Source organism: Oncorhynchus keta, chromosome 1 (genome assembly GCF_023373465.1).
Source record: "Oncorhynchus keta strain PuntledgeMale-10-30-2019 chromosome 1, Oket_V2, whole genome shotgun sequence".
NCBI lineage: Eukaryota > Metazoa > Chordata > Actinopteri > Salmoniformes > Salmonidae > Oncorhynchus > Oncorhynchus keta.
This window is the reverse complement of record NC_068421.1, coordinates 91,790,645-91,810,840: the sequence shown is the minus strand read 5'-3', so window position 1 is coordinate 91,810,840 and position 20,196 is coordinate 91,790,645. Positions and strand designations below refer to the sequence as shown.

The 20,196-nt window shown below is 44.3% G+C and overlaps 1 protein-coding gene across 3 annotated transcripts in view; it reads right to left on the bottom strand.

Moving 5' to 3' along the window:
• firrm (FIGNL1 interacting regulator of recombination and mitosis) overlaps positions 1-20,196 on the bottom strand; it is a 21,227-nt gene extending 1,031 nt beyond the window's left edge. Inside the window, exons 1-23 of one of the 3 annotated variants that reach the window (XM_052465897.1) lie at positions 20,127-20,196; positions 19,321-19,438; positions 19,074-19,114; positions 18,532-18,620; positions 18,307-18,411; positions 16,218-16,358; positions 15,923-16,085; positions 15,629-15,713; positions 15,330-15,468; positions 14,457-14,611; positions 14,216-14,364; positions 11,039-11,168; positions 10,667-10,853; positions 10,186-10,268; positions 9,841-9,892; positions 8,851-8,940; positions 8,486-8,671; positions 7,815-7,931; positions 7,621-7,716; positions 6,896-7,009; positions 5,860-5,964; positions 1,419-1,499; positions 165-323 (exon numbers count right to left, since the gene is read on the bottom strand). In XM_052465897.1, the coding sequence (XP_052321857.1) occupies positions 165-323; positions 1,419-1,499; positions 5,860-5,964; positions 6,896-7,009; positions 7,621-7,716; positions 7,815-7,931; positions 8,486-8,671; positions 8,851-8,940; positions 9,841-9,892; positions 10,186-10,268; positions 10,667-10,853; positions 11,039-11,168; positions 14,216-14,364; positions 14,457-14,611; positions 15,330-15,468; positions 15,629-15,713; positions 15,923-16,085; positions 16,218-16,358; positions 18,307-18,411; positions 18,532-18,620; positions 19,074-19,114; positions 19,321-19,409 (2,556 nt within the window). In that variant the 5' untranslated portion in view covers positions 19,410-19,438; positions 20,127-20,196. The other 2 variants (XM_052465890.1, XM_052465899.1) reach the window with 2 other exon arrangements.

The window sequence follows — 20,196 nt, the reverse complement described above, 5'->3', positions numbered from 1 at the left end:
AGGGAAGTGAAATAAGGTATTTTGAGCTATTGGTTCAGAGACAAAAACTATTTGAATTACCATCTTCTCACTGAATAAATCTGCCAAGTTTGCCATCAACAGCTGTTGTAGAGTTAATCTTTCACCCCCATAATATGGTCACAGGCATCAGTCTCATCACTCACCTCGGTGTCAGCAGTGGACTGGTCATCGGCAGATGCAGCTGAAACCTCAGCAGCAGTTTCCTCATTGGTCTCCAGTATGATGTTGTGTCTATCAAGAACAGGCGTCTCCAATCTTAACCTCTCAAGCCGAGCCTCCGCCGTTTCCTGTGCGTTAATAGTCTAGAAGAACACCATGTTATGGTAGAAAAGTACAATATGTTTTAATACTGTTGTTTTTTATGCAATAGAACAGGGTTCTTAGAACTCACGTGAACAGGGTTCTTAGAACTCACGTGTGAACAGGGTTCTTAGAACTCACGTGAACAGGGTTCTTAGAACTCACGTGTGAACAGGGTTCTTAGAACTCACGTGTGAACAGGGTTCTTAGAACTCACGTGTGAACAGGGTTCTTAGAACTCACGTGTCAACTGAGAGGAGTCTCTGAAGCTTGGGCTGGCAACTGATTAAGTGATGGCTAGGTGATAAAACCCAACAGCCACATTCCATCTGTAAATAGCCCATCCAACTACCTCATCCCCATGTTTGTTTGTTTTTGCTCCTTTGCACCCCCAGTATCTCTACTTGCACATTCATCTTCTGCACATCTATCACTCCAGTGTTTAATTGCTAAATTGTAATTACTTCACCACTACGGCCTATTTATTGCCTTACCTCCCTAATCCTACCTCATTTGCACTCACTGTATATAGATTTCTTTCTATTGTGTGATTGACTGACTGTACATTTGTTTCTTCCATGTGTCACACGGCTTTGTTTTTTATCTTGGCCAGGTCCCAGCTGTAAATGAGAACATGTTCTCAACTGACCTAAAAACAAAATTGGTGTCTAAGGTACCAGGGACGAGATCTGTTATGAATTGCTGATAAGGAGAACCTCGTCTTGGGGGCCAAACCCTGGTTTCCATACAATGAGAACAGTCTTCATAGCAGATACTGTCTGCTATGAATTACTAATGTATTTCATAATAATCCTAACCGTTTGACCCATTCCACACATCTGTTGTTTGTCATGTATTCAGGAGGATGTGTCTTTACTTACTATAAAATGATGTGGCTCAGTTCTGCTAGTTGAGTTTTTGGCGACTACCTCCTAGTGGTTACTTACCAACTCCATTACTGCAGTAATTAAATAAAGTTAAATTGTTTTGGGGAAATAAAAATAAAAGTCTCCCCTTTGATTATAATAATTCCACGACAATGTTCAGTCCCATCTTTTATTATCTCCAGGTCCCAATGATTGTGTACCATTCATTACCTTACTGAGGAAATTCACCACTTTGTTTTTGGTGTCTTCTGAAGACAAGCTCTGGGAGATCACCTCCTCATGATTGGTGACCTGAAACATGAACATGACACACGTTAGTCATTTAGCAGACACTCTTATCCAGAACGATTTAGATGTAATCACATCAATTGGCCCAGCATCGTCCAGGTTTGGCCAAGGTAGGCCGTCATTGTAAATAAGAATTTGTTCTTAACTGACTTGCCCAGTTAAATATATATATATATATTTTTTAACACAGTGCTGTAAGTTCACACCCTTTTACTTTGTCCACATTTTGTTGTGATATAGCCTGAATTTAAAATTGAGATTATGTCACTTATCTACACAGAATTCTCCAGAAGGTCAAAGTGCAATTTTTGTTTGTAGAAAATTGTCTTGAGTCAATAAGTATTCAACCCCTTTTGTCATGGCAAACCTAAATAAGTTCAGGAGTAAAAATGTGCTTAACAAGTCACAGAATAAGTTGAATGGACTCATTCTGTGTTCAATAATATTGCTGAACATGATTTTTTAATGACTACCTAATCTTTGTACACCACAAATACAATTATCTGTCAAATCAAATCAAATCAAATTTTTATTTGTCACATACACATGGTTAGCAGATGTTAAATGCGAGTGTAGCGAAATGCTTGTGCTTCTAGTTCCGACAATGCAGTGATAACCAACAAGTAATCTAACTAACAATTCCAAAACTACTGTCTTATACACAGTGTAAGGGGATAAGGAATATGTACATAAGGATATATGAATGAGTGATGGTACAGAGCAGCATACAGTAGATGGTATCGAGTACAGTATATACATATGAGATGAGTGTGTAGACAAAGTAAACAAAGTGGCATAGTTAAAGTGGCTAGTGATACATGTGTTACATAAGGATGCAGTCGATGATGTAGAGTACAGTATATACATATGCATATGAGATGAATAATGTAGGGTAAGTAACATTATATAAGGTAGCATTGTTTAAAGTGGCTAGTGATATATTTACATAATTCCCATCAATTCCCATTATTAAAATGGCTGGAGTTGGGTCAGTGTCAATGACAGTGAATTTCAAGTAGTCTCAACCACAAAAGACCAGAGAATTTTCCAACGCCTCACAAAGAAGGGCACCTATTGGTAGGTGTGTAAAAATGTAAAAAGCAGATGCTGAATACCCTTTGTGCATGGTGAAGTTATTTGGATGGTATATCAATACACACAGCACAAAGACACAGGAGTCCTTGCCAACTCAGTTTCCGGAGAGGAAGGAAACCGCTCAGGGATTTCACCTTGAGGCCAAGGATTACTTTAAAACAGTTAAGAGTTTTTTTTGGCTGTGATAGCAGAAAACTGAGGATGATCAACAACTTGGTAAATACTCCACAATACTATCCTAAATGTCAGAGTGAAAAGTAGGAAGCCTGTACAGAATAAACATATTCCAAAACATGCATCCTGTTTGCAACAAGGCACTAAGGTAATACGGCAAAATATATGCTAAAGAAATTCATTTTTTGTCCAGAATATAAAAAGCTGTATGTTTGGGGTAAATTCAACACAACACATCACTGAGTACCACTTCATATTTTCAAGCACTGTGGTGGCTGCATCATGTTATGGGTACGCTTGTCATCAGCAAGGACTAGGGAGTTTTTTAGGATAAAAATAAACAGAATAGAGCTAAGCACAGGCAAAATCCTAGAAAACCTAGTTGAGTCTGCTTTCCAACAGACACTGGGAGACTAATTCACCTTTCAGCAGGACAATAACCTAAAACACAAGGTCAAATATACACTGGAGTTGCTTACCAAAACCACATTGAATGTACCGGAGTGGCCTAGTTACAATTTGGACTTAAAATCGTCTTGAAAATCTCGGGCAAGACTTGAAAATGGCTGTCTAGAAATGATCAACAACCAACACTACACAGAGCTTGAAGAATTTAAAAAAGACATGTGCAAATATTGTTACAATCCAGGTGTGGAAAGCACTTAGAGACTTACCAAAAAAGACTCAGCTGTGATCCCTGCCAAAGGTGATTCTAACATGTACAGCTGAAGTCGGAAGTTTACATACACTTAGGTTGGAGTCATTAAAACTTGTTTTTTAACCACTCCACAAATTTCTTGTTAACAAACTATAGTTTTGGCAAGTCGGTTAGGACATCTACCTTGTGCACGACAAGTCATTTTTCCAACAATTGTTTACAGACAGATTATTTCACTGTATCCTAATTCCAGTGGGTCAGAAGTTCAAACACTAAATTGACTGTGCCTTTAAACAGCTTGGAAAATTCCAGAAAATTATGCCATGGCTTTAGAAGCTTCTGTTAGGCTAATTGATATCATTTGAGTCAATTGAGGTTTACCTGTGGATGTATTTCAAGGCCTACCTTCAAACTCAGTGCCTCTTTGCTTGACATCACAGGAAAATCAAAAGAAATCAGCCAAGACTTGAGGAGCAATTGAAGGTACCACATTCATCTGTACAAACAATAGTATGCAAGCATAAACACCATGGGACCACGCAGCCATCATACCGCCCAGGAAGAAGACGCGTTCTGTCTCCTAGAGATGAACGTACTTGTGCGAAAAGTGCAAATCAATCCCAGAACAACAGCAAAGGACCTTGTCAGGAGGAATGGGCCACAATTCACCCAAGATATTGTGGGAAGCTTGTGGAAGGCTACCCGAAACGTTTGACACAAGTTAAACAATTTGAAGTCAATGCTACCTAATACTAATTGAGCGAACTTCTGACCCACTGGGAATGTGATGAAAGAAATAAAAGCTTAAATAAATCTCTACTATTGTTCAGATGTTTCACATTCTTAAAAGAAAGTGGTGATCCTAACTGACCTAAAACAGGAAATCTTTACTTGGATTAAATGTCAGGAATTGTGAAAAAATGTATTTTAAATGAGTTTAAATGTATTTGGTAAACTTCCAACTTCAACTGTATTGACTCTGGGGGTTGAATAGTTGTCTAATGAAGATACATTAGTGATTTTTTTTATGTTATAATTTCTCTTTCACTTTGACAAAGTATTTTGTGTAGATCGTTGAAGAAAAATTACAAATCCATTTTAATCCCACTTTGGAAAACAACAAAATGTGGAAAAAAAATTCTAGGGATATGTATACTTTCTGAAAGCACTGTACATGCAGGGGCGGCAGGGTAGACTAGTGGTTAGAGTGGAGGGGCGGCAGGGTAGACTAGTGGTTAGAGTGGAGGGGCGGCAGGGTAGCCTAGTGGTTAGAGTGGAGGGGCGGCAGGGTAGCCTAGTGGTTAGAGTGGAGGGGCGGCAGGGTAGACTAGTGGTTAGAGTGGAGGGGCGGCAGGGTAGCCTAGTGGGAGTGGAGCCTAGTGGTTGGTGGAGGGCGGCAGGGTAGACTAGTGGAGTGGAGGGGCGGCAGGGTAGCCTAGTGGTTAGAGTGGAGGGGCGGCAGGGTAGCCTAGTGGTTAGAGTGGAGGGGCGGCAGGGTAGCCTAGTGGTTAGAGTGGAGGGCGGCAGGGTAGCCTAGTGGTTAGAGTGGAGGGGCGGCAGGGTAGCCTAGTGGTTAGAGTGGTTAGAGTGGTTAGAGTGGAGGGGCGGCAGGGTAGCCTAGTGGTTAGAGTGGAGGGCGGCAGGGTAGCCTAGTGGTTAGAGTGGAGGGGCGGCAGGGTAGCCTAGTGGTTAGAGTGTAGAGGCGGCAGGGTAGCCTAGTGGTTAGAGTGGAGAGGTGGCAGGGTAGCCTAGTGGTTAGAGTGGAGGGGGCGTAGCCAGTGGGGTAGCCTAGTGGTTAGAGTGGAGGGGTGGTAGCCTAGTGGTTAGAGTGGAGGGGCGGCAGGGTAGCCTAGTGGTTAGAGTGGAGGGCGGCAGGGTAGCCTAGTGGTTAGAGTGGTTAGAGTGGAGGCGGCAGGGTAGCCTAGTGGTTAGAGTGGAGAGGTGGCAGGGTAGCCTAGTGGTTAGAGTGGAGGGGCGGCAGGGTAGCCTAGTGGTTAGAGTGGAGGGGCGGCAGGGTAGCCTAGTGGTTAGAGTGGAGGGGCGGCAGGGTAGCCTAGTGGTTAGAGTGTTGGAATAGTAACCGAAAGGTTGCAAGTTCAAATCCCTGAGCTGACAAGGTACAAATCTGTCGTTCTGCCCCTGAACAGGCAGTTAACCCACTGTTCCTAGACCGTCATTGAAAATAAGAATTTGTTCTTAACTGACTTGCCTAGTAAAAATAAAGGTAAAATACATTTTAAAAATGCACACGTACATTAAAGTGGCCACTATCCCTCCAGTTTTAAATAAAAACTCAACCAAGTGCCCTCAGGCAGAAGGAAACTCATAGGAATTTTTAAGATACATTATATTCCTATCACTTAAAAACATTATATTCCTATCACTTAAAAACATTATATTCCTATCACTTAAAAACAGTGTTCAGGAGAGTCTCACCTCTGCAAAGTGGGCGAAGGCCTCCAGGGCATGTTGGTTTATTAGCCAGGACCGCTCAGCTAGCAGGACCCCAAACACATCACTCAGCCTGGGAAACACCTGACTCTGTGGAAGACACACCACACGCGCGCATCTGTTGGTTACATATACCGTAAAAAAAAAATTCAAGTAGGGTCGTGGTCCTTCTGTAGCTCAGTTGGTAGAGCATGGCGCTTGTAACGCCAGGGTAGTGGGTTCGATTCCCGGGACCACCCATACGTAGAATGTATGCACACATGACTGTAAGTCGCTTTGGATAAAAGCGTCTGCTAAATGGCATATATTATTATATTATTATTATTATTACAACCAGTCAGTATCTGGTGTGACCATTTGCCTCATGCAGCACGACACATCTCCTTCGCACAGAGTTGATCAGGCTGTTGATTGTGGCCTGTGGAATGTTGTCCCACTTCTCTTCAATGGCTGTGTGAAAGTTGCTGGATATTGGCGGCAACTGGAACACGCTGTCGTACACATCGATCCAGAGCATTCCAAACATGCTCATTGGGTGACTTGTCTAGAGTATGCAGGCCATAGCAGAACAGACCTTTTCAGCTGTGCATTATCATGCTGAAACATGAGGTGATGGCGGCGTATGAATGGCATGACAATGGGTCTCAGGATCGCATCACGGTATCTCAGTGCATTCAAATTGCCAATTGCACGCTCCCTAAAAACTTGTGTTGTGTGACAAATCTGCACATTTTAGAGTAGCCTTTTGGTGCACCTGGGCCATGATCATTCTGTTTAATCAGCTTCTTGATATGCCACACCAGTCAGATGAATGGGATTATCTTGGCAAAGGAGAAATGCTCACTAACATGACATAAACAAATGTGTGCACAAAATTTGAGATAAAGCTTATTGTGCATATGGAAAATTCCGGGGATCTTTAATTTCAGCTCATGAAACATGGGCCCAACACTTAATATTTTTTGTTCAGAATACATTTTTCTGTCCATCATACAGTAGTACCTGGCTTATCATACAATACCTGGCTATCATGTGGGATGAACACCTTGCCTAGAGAGGCCAAGAACTCCAGAGCAGCCAGCAGCAGGTCATCAGGACACTTCTCAGAGACCATGGCTCCCACACACACAAGGGCCTAAAAACACACTCAATCAATTTATAATACACAACAACTGATAAATAGTCACTGGAATTTCAGCCAGGTAGCTCAAGGACTCTGGCTACTTTTAGCCTGATAGCTTCTAACGTTAAAACGGAGCCTGAACCCAGTATGATTAGTCGACTGAAATGAAGCTATATTCTTAACAAAAAGATAGGCTACTATAAGTTCTCATAACAAAATTAACGTGGCTTTAGTAGTGAGGCCAGCCACCATGGAGGCAGAGAGAGACAGAGATATATAGAGAGAGAGAGATGGAGAGAGAGTCTGTCTACCCACATCCATCCCTACACATGCAGTCAGAGCCGGCCCTAGCCTTTTGGGGGCCCTAAGTGAAATGTTGTTGGCGGCCCCCCACACCATGTGAGCAAAACATTTTAGCATCCCCCCCTCTTGAAAGCGGAGAGAAAACATTGTTTTGGAGTAAATCTCCTGCAATGCCACACATTTAGCCATGGGGTAGAAGATTTTGCAATTTTATAACACATTTCATACAATCCCGTGCGTTATCTGGATAGCCCACTGGACCTGATAGTTTAGCACATCACTGAGCATCATAGTCACTGAAGTGAGTTTGTGTTCTGTACCTGACAGATGACCCGTGGGTCAAAACCCTTCACCAAGATGGCTGACATGGAGAGGAGGAGTTTCAGAGTGCACCGGATGCTGGGGTGGATCTGCACCTGCCAATCAAAAGGGATAGAGTTAACTGAACAGGCAAACTGTACACCCAAATGTACTTGTGAGTGTGTTTGCGTGTGTCCAGAAGCACTTCCCTCACCTGACTGGGACACATGGCAACCCAGAGTTGTGAGATGATCGTCAGTGCAGACGACCCACACTCTGCCTCTGGAGATACACCTCGAACCACCATCAGCAGGGAGAACAGTGCTTTGTTCTGGGGGGCGGGAAAATGGGTCGAACTGACAGGCCATACTGTAGTGCTTTCATACTAAATTATAAACAGAACGGTCCACTTAGGACGACAAGAAATGACCTTATCTACCCTGATTTTCCTCACACGAAACAATATGTATTTTATTGGTACTTTTTATCTAAGCTCTTAAACCAAAAGTCTTCACCTTCTCTAAGCTCTTATATCCAGTCATGATCTTTCTATTCAACACCTACTATAGGACAGGAGACAACCATGTAGCAGATAATAGTGTAGCCGTGCCCTGTCTATACTCTTGGTAATGAAATGAGACCTTCAGCGTGGTAACTAAAGGCCAAAATGTGCCACGAGGTATGTTCATTATACATTTTAAAAAAGGTGCCTGCCTGTCAATGAGGCTGTATAAAACAAGTAGGTTCAGCACTATCACTCCAGTGGAATAGAATACAACATTAACTTTAGTATTCAGCTGGGCACTAAAAAGCGTTTTAGATAGACTTTGCCCCTTTGGTCTAAAGCAGCTTCTGAACCGAGGGAGTCTGAACTGTCCTCCTCACCACTTTGTCCAATTGTCCCAGTTTGCACCCAGCCTTCTGCCAGTTTGTCACAGTGGTGTCAGTTAAGGTGATGATGTCTGCCTCGACCCGCTGCCGGGCATCATGGGAAAGGGCTCTAAGGAGGATGTGACACCATACAGGGAGGTTGTCATCCTGGGAGGGAGGGAAACGCTTCACCAACTCCATCTACAATGAAAACACACAGAAATGTACAACACATATCACATGAAAAACACACTCGGTCACATACAAATGTAAATTAAAAAAACACAAACCCACAAGCTCATATCACTTTATAAAACCAGAGAGCGACAGCCTCCCCCCCACACACACACACACACGTCCTCTCCGTGCTGCTGTCTGACCTGGTGTTCAGGAGTCATGAGGAACACCATACGTCTCAGCAGCAGAGACAGGTGGGACAGCTGGTAACACTCCCCACCACACGACTTCACCTGGGGGAAAGGGAAGGTAGGTAGCTTCAGTTTATTTCATAACCTGGGGCACGGTTACTAACAGGTGTCTCCTTGCCCCCAGGATCCAGAAACACCAATTGTCGCCTCTGTCGGGGTATCAGAGAGGCCCTAGTCCACAGCCACCCTGCCCACAGAGAGATGCCAAATCCACCCCTAAGGCTTGCACCCTACACACTCGTGGAGATCTGACTGGATTTGACAGGTGTTAAGCCATCTGGTAGCAGCTCCAGCTTGCCTTGTGATAGGCTAAATACACCATGTGTCTTATAACAATTGTAAATGAGAACTTGTTCTCAACTTACCTACCTGGTTAAATAAAGGTGAAATAAATAAATAAATAATCAAATCCTCTCAGATCTCCACAAGTGCGTCGTCCTTATGGGGTGGATTTGGGACTGGGCCTTGGATAGGGATGATAAACTAGGATACACACAGAGAGAAAGAGACCAGACAGAGAGAGATCACTGATCGCAAGGGAGAAGGTGTGACCCCTGTGGTCTGTCTGTCCTCTCTACGATACACACAGAGAGAAAGAGACCAGACAGAGAGAGATCACTGATCGTACGGGAGAAGCTGTGACCCCTGTGGTCTGTCTGTCCTCTCTACGATACACACAGAGAGAAAGAGACCAGAGAGAGATCACTGATCGCAAGGGAGAAGGTGGGACCCCTGTGGTCTGTCTGTCCTCTCTACGATACACACAGAGAGAAAGAGACCAGACAGAGAGAGATCACTGATCGCACGGGAGAAGCTGTGACCCCTGTGGTCTGTCTGTCCTCTCTACGATACACACAGAGAGAAAGAGACCAGACAGAGAGAGATCACTGATCGCAAGGGAGAAGGTGTGACCCCTGTGGTCCGCCTGTCCTCTCTACTCACCAGCTGAGCTGTGAGGAGACCGTGATGCAAGCACAGTTCAGCTGTACCATACCTGCAGAGAGAGGACAGAGTCACTCACAGCCGGCAGCAAACACACAGGACATGCAGCGGACATTTACAGTATCGCAACATGTATGTGAAATGTACTTTACATTTGAGTAATTTAGCAGACAGTCTCAAGACTTCCAGTTAGTACATCCATTTAAAAAACAGGTGGTTAGGTGAGACAACCACATAAACATAGTGAGCAAATTTAGTCCCTGAAGAAGAAAAAAAAGCATCAGTTTATAAGCAATGTCGGTGTTGGTGGAAGGAAGGCCGGTGTTTTTGTGGCCAGATGCTCACCGGGCCATGAAGCACCACACGTCAGTAGCCAGCAGGGCCGTCTGGGTGTCAGGCTGCAGCACGGCCTCCAACAGACTACGCTCCTGATGGATGGATTAGCACAAATGAAGGACAGAGAAAGAAAGAGAGAGAGAACGAAACATAAAGAGAGGAAGGTTTGGTATGACATCATAAACTGATCCACAGTAGAAAAACAGATGAAGGATAATGATTGAGCCACGTTTCAGGGTGATCATTTCACCAGAAACGACCTTGTTGTTTCCACTAAATAAAACAGAGAAACTGAGATTTGGTATTATATCATAAACATACTGTATCCACAATTTCATCATAATGCAATCATTTACAGTTTTTCCAAACTAGGAAAAACTCAGGGGCCAAAGTGCTGTGTAGAGTATGTGTGTGTACACGAAGTGTGTAAAATTCTTACACACAATATCTACAACAATTTACACCCAACAGTTTGTGGGCAGGGCCTCACCAGTAGGGGGAAGTGTTCTGGGGGCAGCGATGCCACACGGGCACAGAGCATCACACAGACGTGATGATGTAGGGTCACGTTCCCCTGGGCTTGACCCTTCATCATCACCCCAGGCAACAGGACTGGAACCCTGCGTTCCGTACAGCACCGCCTGAAGCTCTGGAACAAGGCCCGGAACAGAGGCAGTCTGAAGACAGGGCAGGCAGGGGGAGAGAGAATGCCAGATCAAAGAAATGTTTGGTGAAAATGAAATACTTGATGTATTATGGAGTTTTTGGGACTATTTCATTGGTTATTTTGCACTAGTCAAACTAAATAAAAAAACTATTTGACTAATGTCTGGTCGACAGCTATAGTCTAGAGCCCTCCTACCTGGGTGTGTCTTCAGGGAAGTGGCTGCCGTCACACCACAGCTGCAGTGCCTCCTCTGGATGGGAGGGGAACTGACCCATGACACTCACCAGCAGGAGGCAATGAGGTAACTCTGTCTCAGGACTCAACTCTACATACAGGTACACAAACAGGACAGGCAGGGGCCACAAAAAGGCTCACAGTCAACACAAGGAGGGCCTGACAAGACTCATGAGACCGTAGGCCTACTGGTAAAAATGGACACGAGGGGGTATTTTAGGCATTATTATTAGTGACATTTTTAGGCATTATTATCACAATCTACTCTTTTTACAGACTCAAAGTCGTGCTTCGTTTTTTGTTGTTGTGAGTGACTCGTTCATTTTAGTAATTAGTTTTGACCTGCTGACTCCAGTGAAGTCCTACAACAGGATTACTACACTCTACTCCTGCTCAGTGACTCCAGTGAAGTCCTACAACAGGATTACTACACTCTCCTCCTGCTCAGTGACTCCAGTGAAGTCCTACAGCAGGATTACTACACTCTCCTCCTGCTCAGTGACTCCAGTGAAGTCCTACAGCAGGATTACTACACTCTCCTCCTGCTCAGTGACTCCAGTGAAGTCCTACAACAGGATTACTACACTCTCCTCCTGCTCAGTGACTCCAGTGAAGTCCTACAACAGGATTACTGCACTCTCCTCCTGCTCAGTGACTCCAGTGAAGTCCTACAACAGGATTACTACACTCTCCTCCTGCTCAGTGACTCCAGTGAAGTCCTACAACAGGATTACTACACTCTCCTCCTGCTCAGTGACTCCAGTGAAGTCCTACAACAGGATTACTACACTCTCCTCTGGCTCAGTGGCTCCAGTGTAGTCCTACAACGGGATTACTACACTCTCCTCTGGCTCAGTGACTCCAGTGAAGTCCTACAACAGGATTACTACACTCTCCTCCTGCTCAGTGGCTCCAGTGAAGTCCTACAACAGGATTACTACTCTCCTCTGGCTCAGTGACTCCAGTGAAGTCCTACAACAGGATTACTACACTCTCCTCCTGCTCAGTGACTCCAGTGAAGTCCTACAGCAGGATTACTACACTCTCCTCCTGCTCAGTGACTCCAGTGAAGTCCTACAGCAGGATTACTACACTCTCCTCCTGCTCAGTGACTCCAGTGACGTCCTACAACAGGATTACTACACTCTCCTCCTGCTCAGTGACTCCAGTGAAGTCCTACAACAGGATTACTACACTCTCCTCCGGCTCAGTGACTCCAGTGAAGTCCTACAGCAGGATTACTACACTCTCCTCCTGCTCAGTGACTCCAGTGAAGTCCTACAGCAGGATTACTACACTCTCCTCCTGCTCAGTGACTCCAGTGAAGTCCTACAGCAGGATTACTACGATCTCCTCCTGCTCGGTGACTCCAGTGAAGTCCTACAGCAGGATTACTACACTCTCCTCTGGCTCAGTGACTCCAGTGAAGTCCTACAGCAGGATTACTACACTCTCCTCCTGCTCAGTGACTCCAGTGAAGTCCTACAGCAGGATTACTACACTCTCCTCCTGCTCAGTGACTCCAGTGAAGTCCTACAGCAGGATTACTACACTCTCCTCCTGCTCAGTGACTCCAGTGAAGTCCTACAGCAGGATTACTACACTCTCCTCCTGCTCAGTGACTCCAGAGACGTCCTACAGCAGGATTACTACACTCTCCTCCTGCTCAGTGACTCCAGTGAAATCCTACAGCAGGATTACTACACTCTCCTCCTGCTCAGTGACTCCAGAGACGTCCTACAGCAGGATTACTACACTCTCCTCCTGCTCAGTGACTCCAGAGACGTCCTACAGCAGGATTACTACACTCTCCTCCTGCTCAGTGACTCCAGTGAAATCCTACAGCAGGATTACTACACTCTCCTCCTGCTCAGTGACTCCAGAGACGTCCTCCGACCAGCTACTGTCTGTCATGTAGCCGTGCAGGAAAACAGATCGTGCTGCAGGCAGCATCGACGAAAAAGACATGTTTAGAAATGATCATTGGTCGCATGGTGCAAGAATGAATACAATGAATTATTGAATGTTATGATGGACACAGCTTTGTAGAAACAAAACGTACACAGCCTCTGTTCGTACACAGCCTCTGTTCGTACACAGCCTCTGTTCGTACACAGCCTCTGTTCGTACACAGCCTCTGTTCGTACACAGCCTCTGTTCGTACACAGCCTCTGTTCGTACACAGCCTCTGTTCGTACACAGCCTCTGTTCGTACACAGCCTCTGTTCGTACACAGCCTCTGTTCGTACACAGCCTCTGTTCGTACACAGCCTCTGTTCGTACACAGCCTCTGTTCGTACACAGCCTCTGTTCGTACACAGCCTCTGTTCGTACACAGCCTCTGTTCGTACACAGCCTCTGTTCGTACACAGCAGTCCAAACAATATTGTTCTTATCACCCATATCAGTCGTTCACAATCTAGTCCGGCCACAACCAGACTTTGTTTTCAAATGCATCAAGAAATAATCATATTTGTTTTGCTAGCGATCAACATTGTTGACGTGAACTTGTAGAATCATGAGTCTTCAGTTCATCGTTTGCAGGTAAGGTGGTCCTTCCTGTGTGCACTGGGCATTACTGTCTCATTACAGTCTCATTACTGTCTCAAAAGGAACTGAACGAGTCGAAAGATTAGTTATTTTGACTGAACGAGTCGATAGGATCCGAGTCAGTAAAAAGAGCTGAACTTCTTATCTCTACTGTTTATGTCGCCTGATTAACAAGCATAGCCCTGATATTCAAAGTGGTACTTTGGCCTTATGAGATGTGAGAGAATTGTGTTCCAAGTTGACCTCTGACCCCTAAATTAAAAAAAAATAGAGCACACTCAGCAAACCAATGTCCTCCAAGGACACCAACGGAAGGGGGGTGTGTGTGTGTGTGTGCTACATATGTCTCGAGGCGGAAAGCATCCCTACAGTACATTGACAGAGGCCCCAGATGGCCGTGGGACAGTGGACATGGATGTAATAAGGAAACAGACTGTACAATTCAAGACCTAAGGCTCATGGCAGTAAAGTGCATCATGGGAAAAAAAAACTTGCGGCCCCAAACAATGTCAATAAAGCACATGGGTTAGCATAGACTGCAGTATTTCATATTTTTCTACACTAGGGTGAAGGTAGAGGTGGACTCACGCTGGCTGGGGTTGAGGACGGACTCGGCGAAGGGTCTGAGGGGGATCAGCTGGGAGAGCAGAGCGTCCATGGGCACCAGAGCTGCTCCGTTCAGCTCCTCAGACAGAGGGGAGGGGAGCACTGGGGAACACAGGCTGGGGGGAAACTTGCTGTGGATAAAATATCAAACGTTAACCATGGAGGGGGTGTGTGTGTGAGTGTACAGTACGCGTGAGTTGCAGAAAGTGTAGCCGTATTGTACCTGACAATTTGAAGGTAGAGTTGGTGGAAGCGTCCGCAAGACTTAGAAAGAAAAGCCTTGAATTCCTTTATGTAATGAACTAATGTGTTGGCAAAAAATCTGCACATCTTTGTAGTTTTCTGAAAAAGCTTGTATTCTGGGCTGTGTGCCACCTGCTGTAGAAAACACAGAGACCAGCGGTTCAACAGGACAGCAGGAACAACCAGATCAAGCAGAGAGCATTGTTTCACTGTGTGGCTGTGTTCTACCCTTCACCTCATGCTCAGACATCTAGGGTCACAGTGAGAATGTTGCATTTCTGTCCTGAATTGACCAGTAACAAACTCCAAGCAAAAAAAAATGTTCTCTATTGTTGTGTAATATTAATGAATAATACATTTGGATTCCAGGCTTTTCATTTGCACACACTGTATACAGATGTTTCTAGTGTTATTGACTGTACGTTTGTTTATTCCATGTGTAACTCTGTGTTGTTGTTGATTGTGCCGCACTGCTTTGCTTTATCTTGGCCAGGTGGCAGTTGTAAATGGCCAACCGGGTTAAATAAAAGGTGAAATAAATCAATAATTATAGAAGGAAATCAGCACATTCCACTCATCAAGGTCATGTTCAGTGAGCACGCAGCAACAAAAAACATGAGGAAATTAATGAAAGATTAATGCCAACCCGGTGAGCACAAGTTGAAGATTTATTTTCAACGTCTTTTCACCCAAAAATATGTATTTTCAAAATCTTGTCAACCAAAAATATAAATGTCAACGTCTTTTCAAACAAAAATATCTATTTTCAACAGCTTTTCAACCCAAAAGATGTATCGGCGTCTTTCGCTCATAGGGTGTGTTCCTCAAGACTGTGATGTGATTGGCCGTGTACCTGTGGCCCCGCCTGACTGATCTGCTCAGCCAGCTCCAGGCAGCTGTGGAACGATGCCAGCAGGTCATCGCACAGACAGGATGTGATGTCACCGTGACGAAGCCGCTCCTCCACCAATGACCCGTACTTCACACACTGCCTGATCAGATCAATCAATCAGCCAACAAAAACAGTCAGATAGATTTAAATTATCAGCTAAATGTAACGTTTGTGGGGCGGACTATACTTAGTGAATAATTAATTTACAATCGATCAGAAAATGTTTATGATGATTAAAAATGTACACGTTCTATACTTACTTAATAATGAATTTCCATGTGTTGGCGTGTAGTGCGATGTCAAGGTTTGAGATAACCGAGCATATATCCAGGAGACTATGAATCACTGAGGAAAATAAACACCTTTTCATTGTCATCACTGAGGCAAAAACTATTGTTAATGTATGACAATGTCTTACCATAACACTGAATAGTATAAAATGGTCCCTTTTACCTACAGTGAGAATTACTACCCACAAACAACCAGACGGAAGCATAAGTCTCTTCCTAGAGAGACGCACACACACACACACACACACACACACACACACACACCAGTGATGATGTCGGAGACGTCGTCCTCCGAGGCTGTGTTCTTCAGGGAGATCCTGTCCATTAGTTCCATCAGGCCTTTCTGTAGTGAGTAAGCCTCTTTAAACAGGCCCTGAAGCAGGTCTCCCACCAGGGACAGACGCCCACAGTACACTTCCCCACTCTCCTGGGGAAACAGTCATTCCCACAACATGTTGTAATAACACCACTGACTCCATACAGTACAAAACGACATATGAACATGATGGACTCTTGCACAGTAAGAATAATTAAAACAGTGAATTCCTTGCAGTCATACCTTGCAGTGAAGGAAGGTGTTCCTGAGGACCTTAAGGATGCAGGAGGGTAAGGAGCGAATACTATCCAGGGCAGGAGCCTCCTCAAATGAGCAGACATGACGCACACAGCCAGACAGCACCTCCAACACCTGCACCATCACCTGGCAAACAGAACTCCCCCCAGCTAATGATGTCCACTCAGTACAATTAGCATTCAGATTTGAAGAAGGGAAAGCAACTTATACTTTAAAACACAACACAGAGAGAGACAGGGGAGTGATTCTCTCTCATATTGTATCAGAGACAGAGAGAGAGACAGGGGAGTGATTCTCTCTCATATTGTATCAGAGACAGAGAGACAGGGGAGTGATTATCTCTCATATTGTATCAGAGACAGAGAGAGAGAGAGAGAGAGAGAGACAGGGGAGTGATTCTCTCTCATATTGTATCAGAGACAGAGAGAGAGAGACAGGGGAGTGATTATCTCTCATATTGTATCAGAGACAGAGAGAGAGACAGGGGAGTGATTCTCTCTCATATTGTATCAGAGACAGAGAGAGAGACAGGGGAGTGATTCTCTCTCATATTGTATCAGAGACAGAGAGACAGGGGAGTGATTCTCTCTCATATTGTATCAGAGACAGAGAGACAGGGGAGTGATTCTCTCTCATATTGTATCAGAGACAGAGAGAGAGACAGGGGAGTGATTCTCTCTGATATTGTATCAGAGACAGAGAGAGAGAGAGGGGAGTGATTCTCTCTCATATTGTATCAGAGACAGAGAGAGAGACAGGGGAGTGATTCTCTCTCATATTGTATCAGAGACAGAGAGAGAGAGACAGGGGAGTGATTCTCTCTCATATTGTATCAGAGACAGAGAGAGAGACAGGGGAGTGATTCTCTCTCATATTGTATCAGAGACAGAGAGAGAGAGAGAGGGGAGTGATTCTCTCTCATATTGTATCAGAGACAGAGAGAGAGACAGGGGAGTGATTCTCTCTCATATTGTATCAGAGATAGAGAGAGAGAGAGGGGAGTGATTCTCTCTCATATTGTATCAGAGACAGAGAGAGAGAGAGGGGAGTGATTCTCTCTCATATTGTATCAGAGACAGAGAGAGAGAGACAGGGGAGTGATTCTCTCTCATATTGTATCAGAGACAGAGAGAGAGACAGGGGAGTGATTCTCTCTCATATTGTATCAGAGACAGAGAGAGAGACAGGGGAGTGATTCTCTCTCATATTGTATCAGAGACAGAGAGAGAGAGAGAGAGAGAGACAGGGGAGTGATTCTCTCTCATATTGTATCAGAGACAGAGAGAGAGAGAGAGAGAGAGACAGGGGAGTGATTCTCTCTCATATTGTATCAGAGACAGAGAGAGAGAGAGAGAGAGAGAGAGAGAGAGACAGGGGAGTGATTCTCTCTCATATTGTATCAGAGACAGAGAGAGAGAGAGAGAGAGAGAGAGAGAGACAGGGGAGTGATTCTCTCTCATATTGTATCAGAGACAGAGAGAGAGACAGGGGAGTGATTCTCTCTCATATTGTATCAGAGACAGAGAGAGAGACAGGGGAGTGATTCTCTCTCATATTGTATCAGAGACAGAGAGAGAGAGACAGGGGAGTGATTCTCTCTCATATTGTATCAGAGACAGAGAGAGAGAGACAGGGGAGTGATTCTCTCTCATATTGTATCAGAGACAGAGAGAGAGACAGGGGAGTGATTCTCTCTCATATTGTATCAGAGACAAGAGAGAGAGACAGGGGAGTGATTCTCTCTCATATTGTATCAGAGACAAGAGAGAGAGACAGGGGAGTGATTCTCTCTCATATTGTATCAGAGACAAGAGAGAGAGACAGGGGAGTGATTCTCTCTCATATTGTATCAGAGACAGAGAGAGAGACAGGGGAGTGATTCTCTCTCATATTGTATCAGAGATAGAGAGAGAGACAGGGGAGTGATTCTCTCTCATATTGTATCAGAGACAGAGAGAGAGACAGGGGAGTGATTCTCTCTCATATTGTATCAGAGACAGAGAGAGAGACAGGGGAGTGATTCTCTCTCATATTGTATCAGAGACAGAGAATTTACCAGGCATTAAGAACACACCTGTAGAATGTTCCTGAGAAAAGAGTGTATTTCCGTGTTCTGAATGGACAGCCCTCCTACTTGGTTAGTGATCTCCTCCATCAGTGTGTTGAACATCTTCCCAACCTGCAGACATTACAACAGTTAAACACACACACACACACACACACACACACACACACACACAGAGCTGATGCTTGTGAACATACGTGTCTGTGTTCAAACAAGAAATGAAATATGTCCTACCTTAGGTAAGACCTTGGAGAAACACTCGTCTTCCAGCTCTGACAGGCTGAGGTGAGGAAGGAACATGTCTGTGATGATTTTCAGCACATCTAAAAGAAGACACAAACATGAACTGAGAGAACGAGTGCCACTGGTCCTTTCACTCCAGGCCTTATTCATGGAGAACACTGAATTATGACTGGGGTTTTACTGACAGGTGACAACTTCTGATTTTGATTTCACCTTTACTCAACCAGGTAGGCCAGTTGAGAACAAGTTCTCATTTACAACTGCGACCTGAACTTCATGTCCCCAACTAAAATTTGAGTCAAAAACTGTCTTTACACACCATTATAAGTATGTACGCATATATATATATATTTATATTCCAGTCTCCGACGTTGCTCGTTCTGATATTTTTTCAAACGTTATTGCTAGGTATTGCTACACGGTTGGAGCTAGAAACACACGTATTTTGCTGGACCTGCGATAACGGCAGCACATCTGTGTTTTCACGACTCGTAAAAAACTCTTTGATTTGATGTTAAAAAGATGAGACTTACGTATATGTTCTTCCCAGCTTTCGGTCTTATAATGCATGGAGTACACACAGTTAAGGGAGTTCAAAGGTAATGCCATTTTGACTTCAACCGTAGTAGCTACACATACAGGCATACCACATCAACTGGATAGGTCTTAAGTGCATTTGTGCAGACCCCGGAACTGATGTTTACAGTCATTTCAACCATAAGTAAATCATGTATGGCCCCATGCCATGTTTTGTACAATAGTGAACCACGAAAGGATATGATGAGTTTGGGGAGGACTGATTTGACTTCCAGCCGACAGGTGTCCTCACTCCACTGAACCATCTCTTCCAACAGAGTGGTCTGCGACATGGTGGTGATGACAGCCGAGGTGGTGTACACTACAAAAACAAAAGAACATTATTATCGTACTTTTCTCTACAAACCATAGATGGTAGCAAGCTACTGGTTAAATCATAGGAATAGAAACGCCGGTTAAACGCAACGATTTTATGGTGGAGTTGAGCGGCGACTAGTGTGGGCCGACAGCTCTAATGTCGTAAAATGAAGTTCTTATCAAAACTACTCATTTTAGCATCCAAATAACACTATATGTGTGTATATTGTAGGCTATTATTTTGGTGCTGAAGTCAAGTCGTTTTGGATCATTTTATTTGGCATAAGGAGCCAACCAACTCTATCGTAAATCGTTGCGTTTAGACGGCTTAAGGAGGTTGGTTGTACAGGCACTAAACTTGTCAAGGTTAGCTAGCTGGCTGCAGGTTAGGTTTGGATAACAGCACCGCTTACAGCCAAGCTCGTTAGCAAGGTAGCTAGTTTAAACAAGCTTCGCTCTGATTCCGTTGACGTTAGCCAACTAAGTAGCGTTAGCTAGCTACATTGATACGCCTGTGTTTTACCTTGCTACTTTCTTTCAGTAGTTCACAAATCCCCACGAAATGTAAATTCTACTTGCGTTATTACATGCATAGAAAAACGACATGGCTTGCTTCGCTAGCTAACTGGTTTAAAAAATATATTCAAACCGTGTCGAGAGTTTATGGAAAACTTTAGTCAAAAAAGAGGTACCTGTGTGAAGCGAGCCACAATAAGGATGAGCGACTATAGAGGAGTTGGCGGTTTTCCTTCAAAGTAAAAG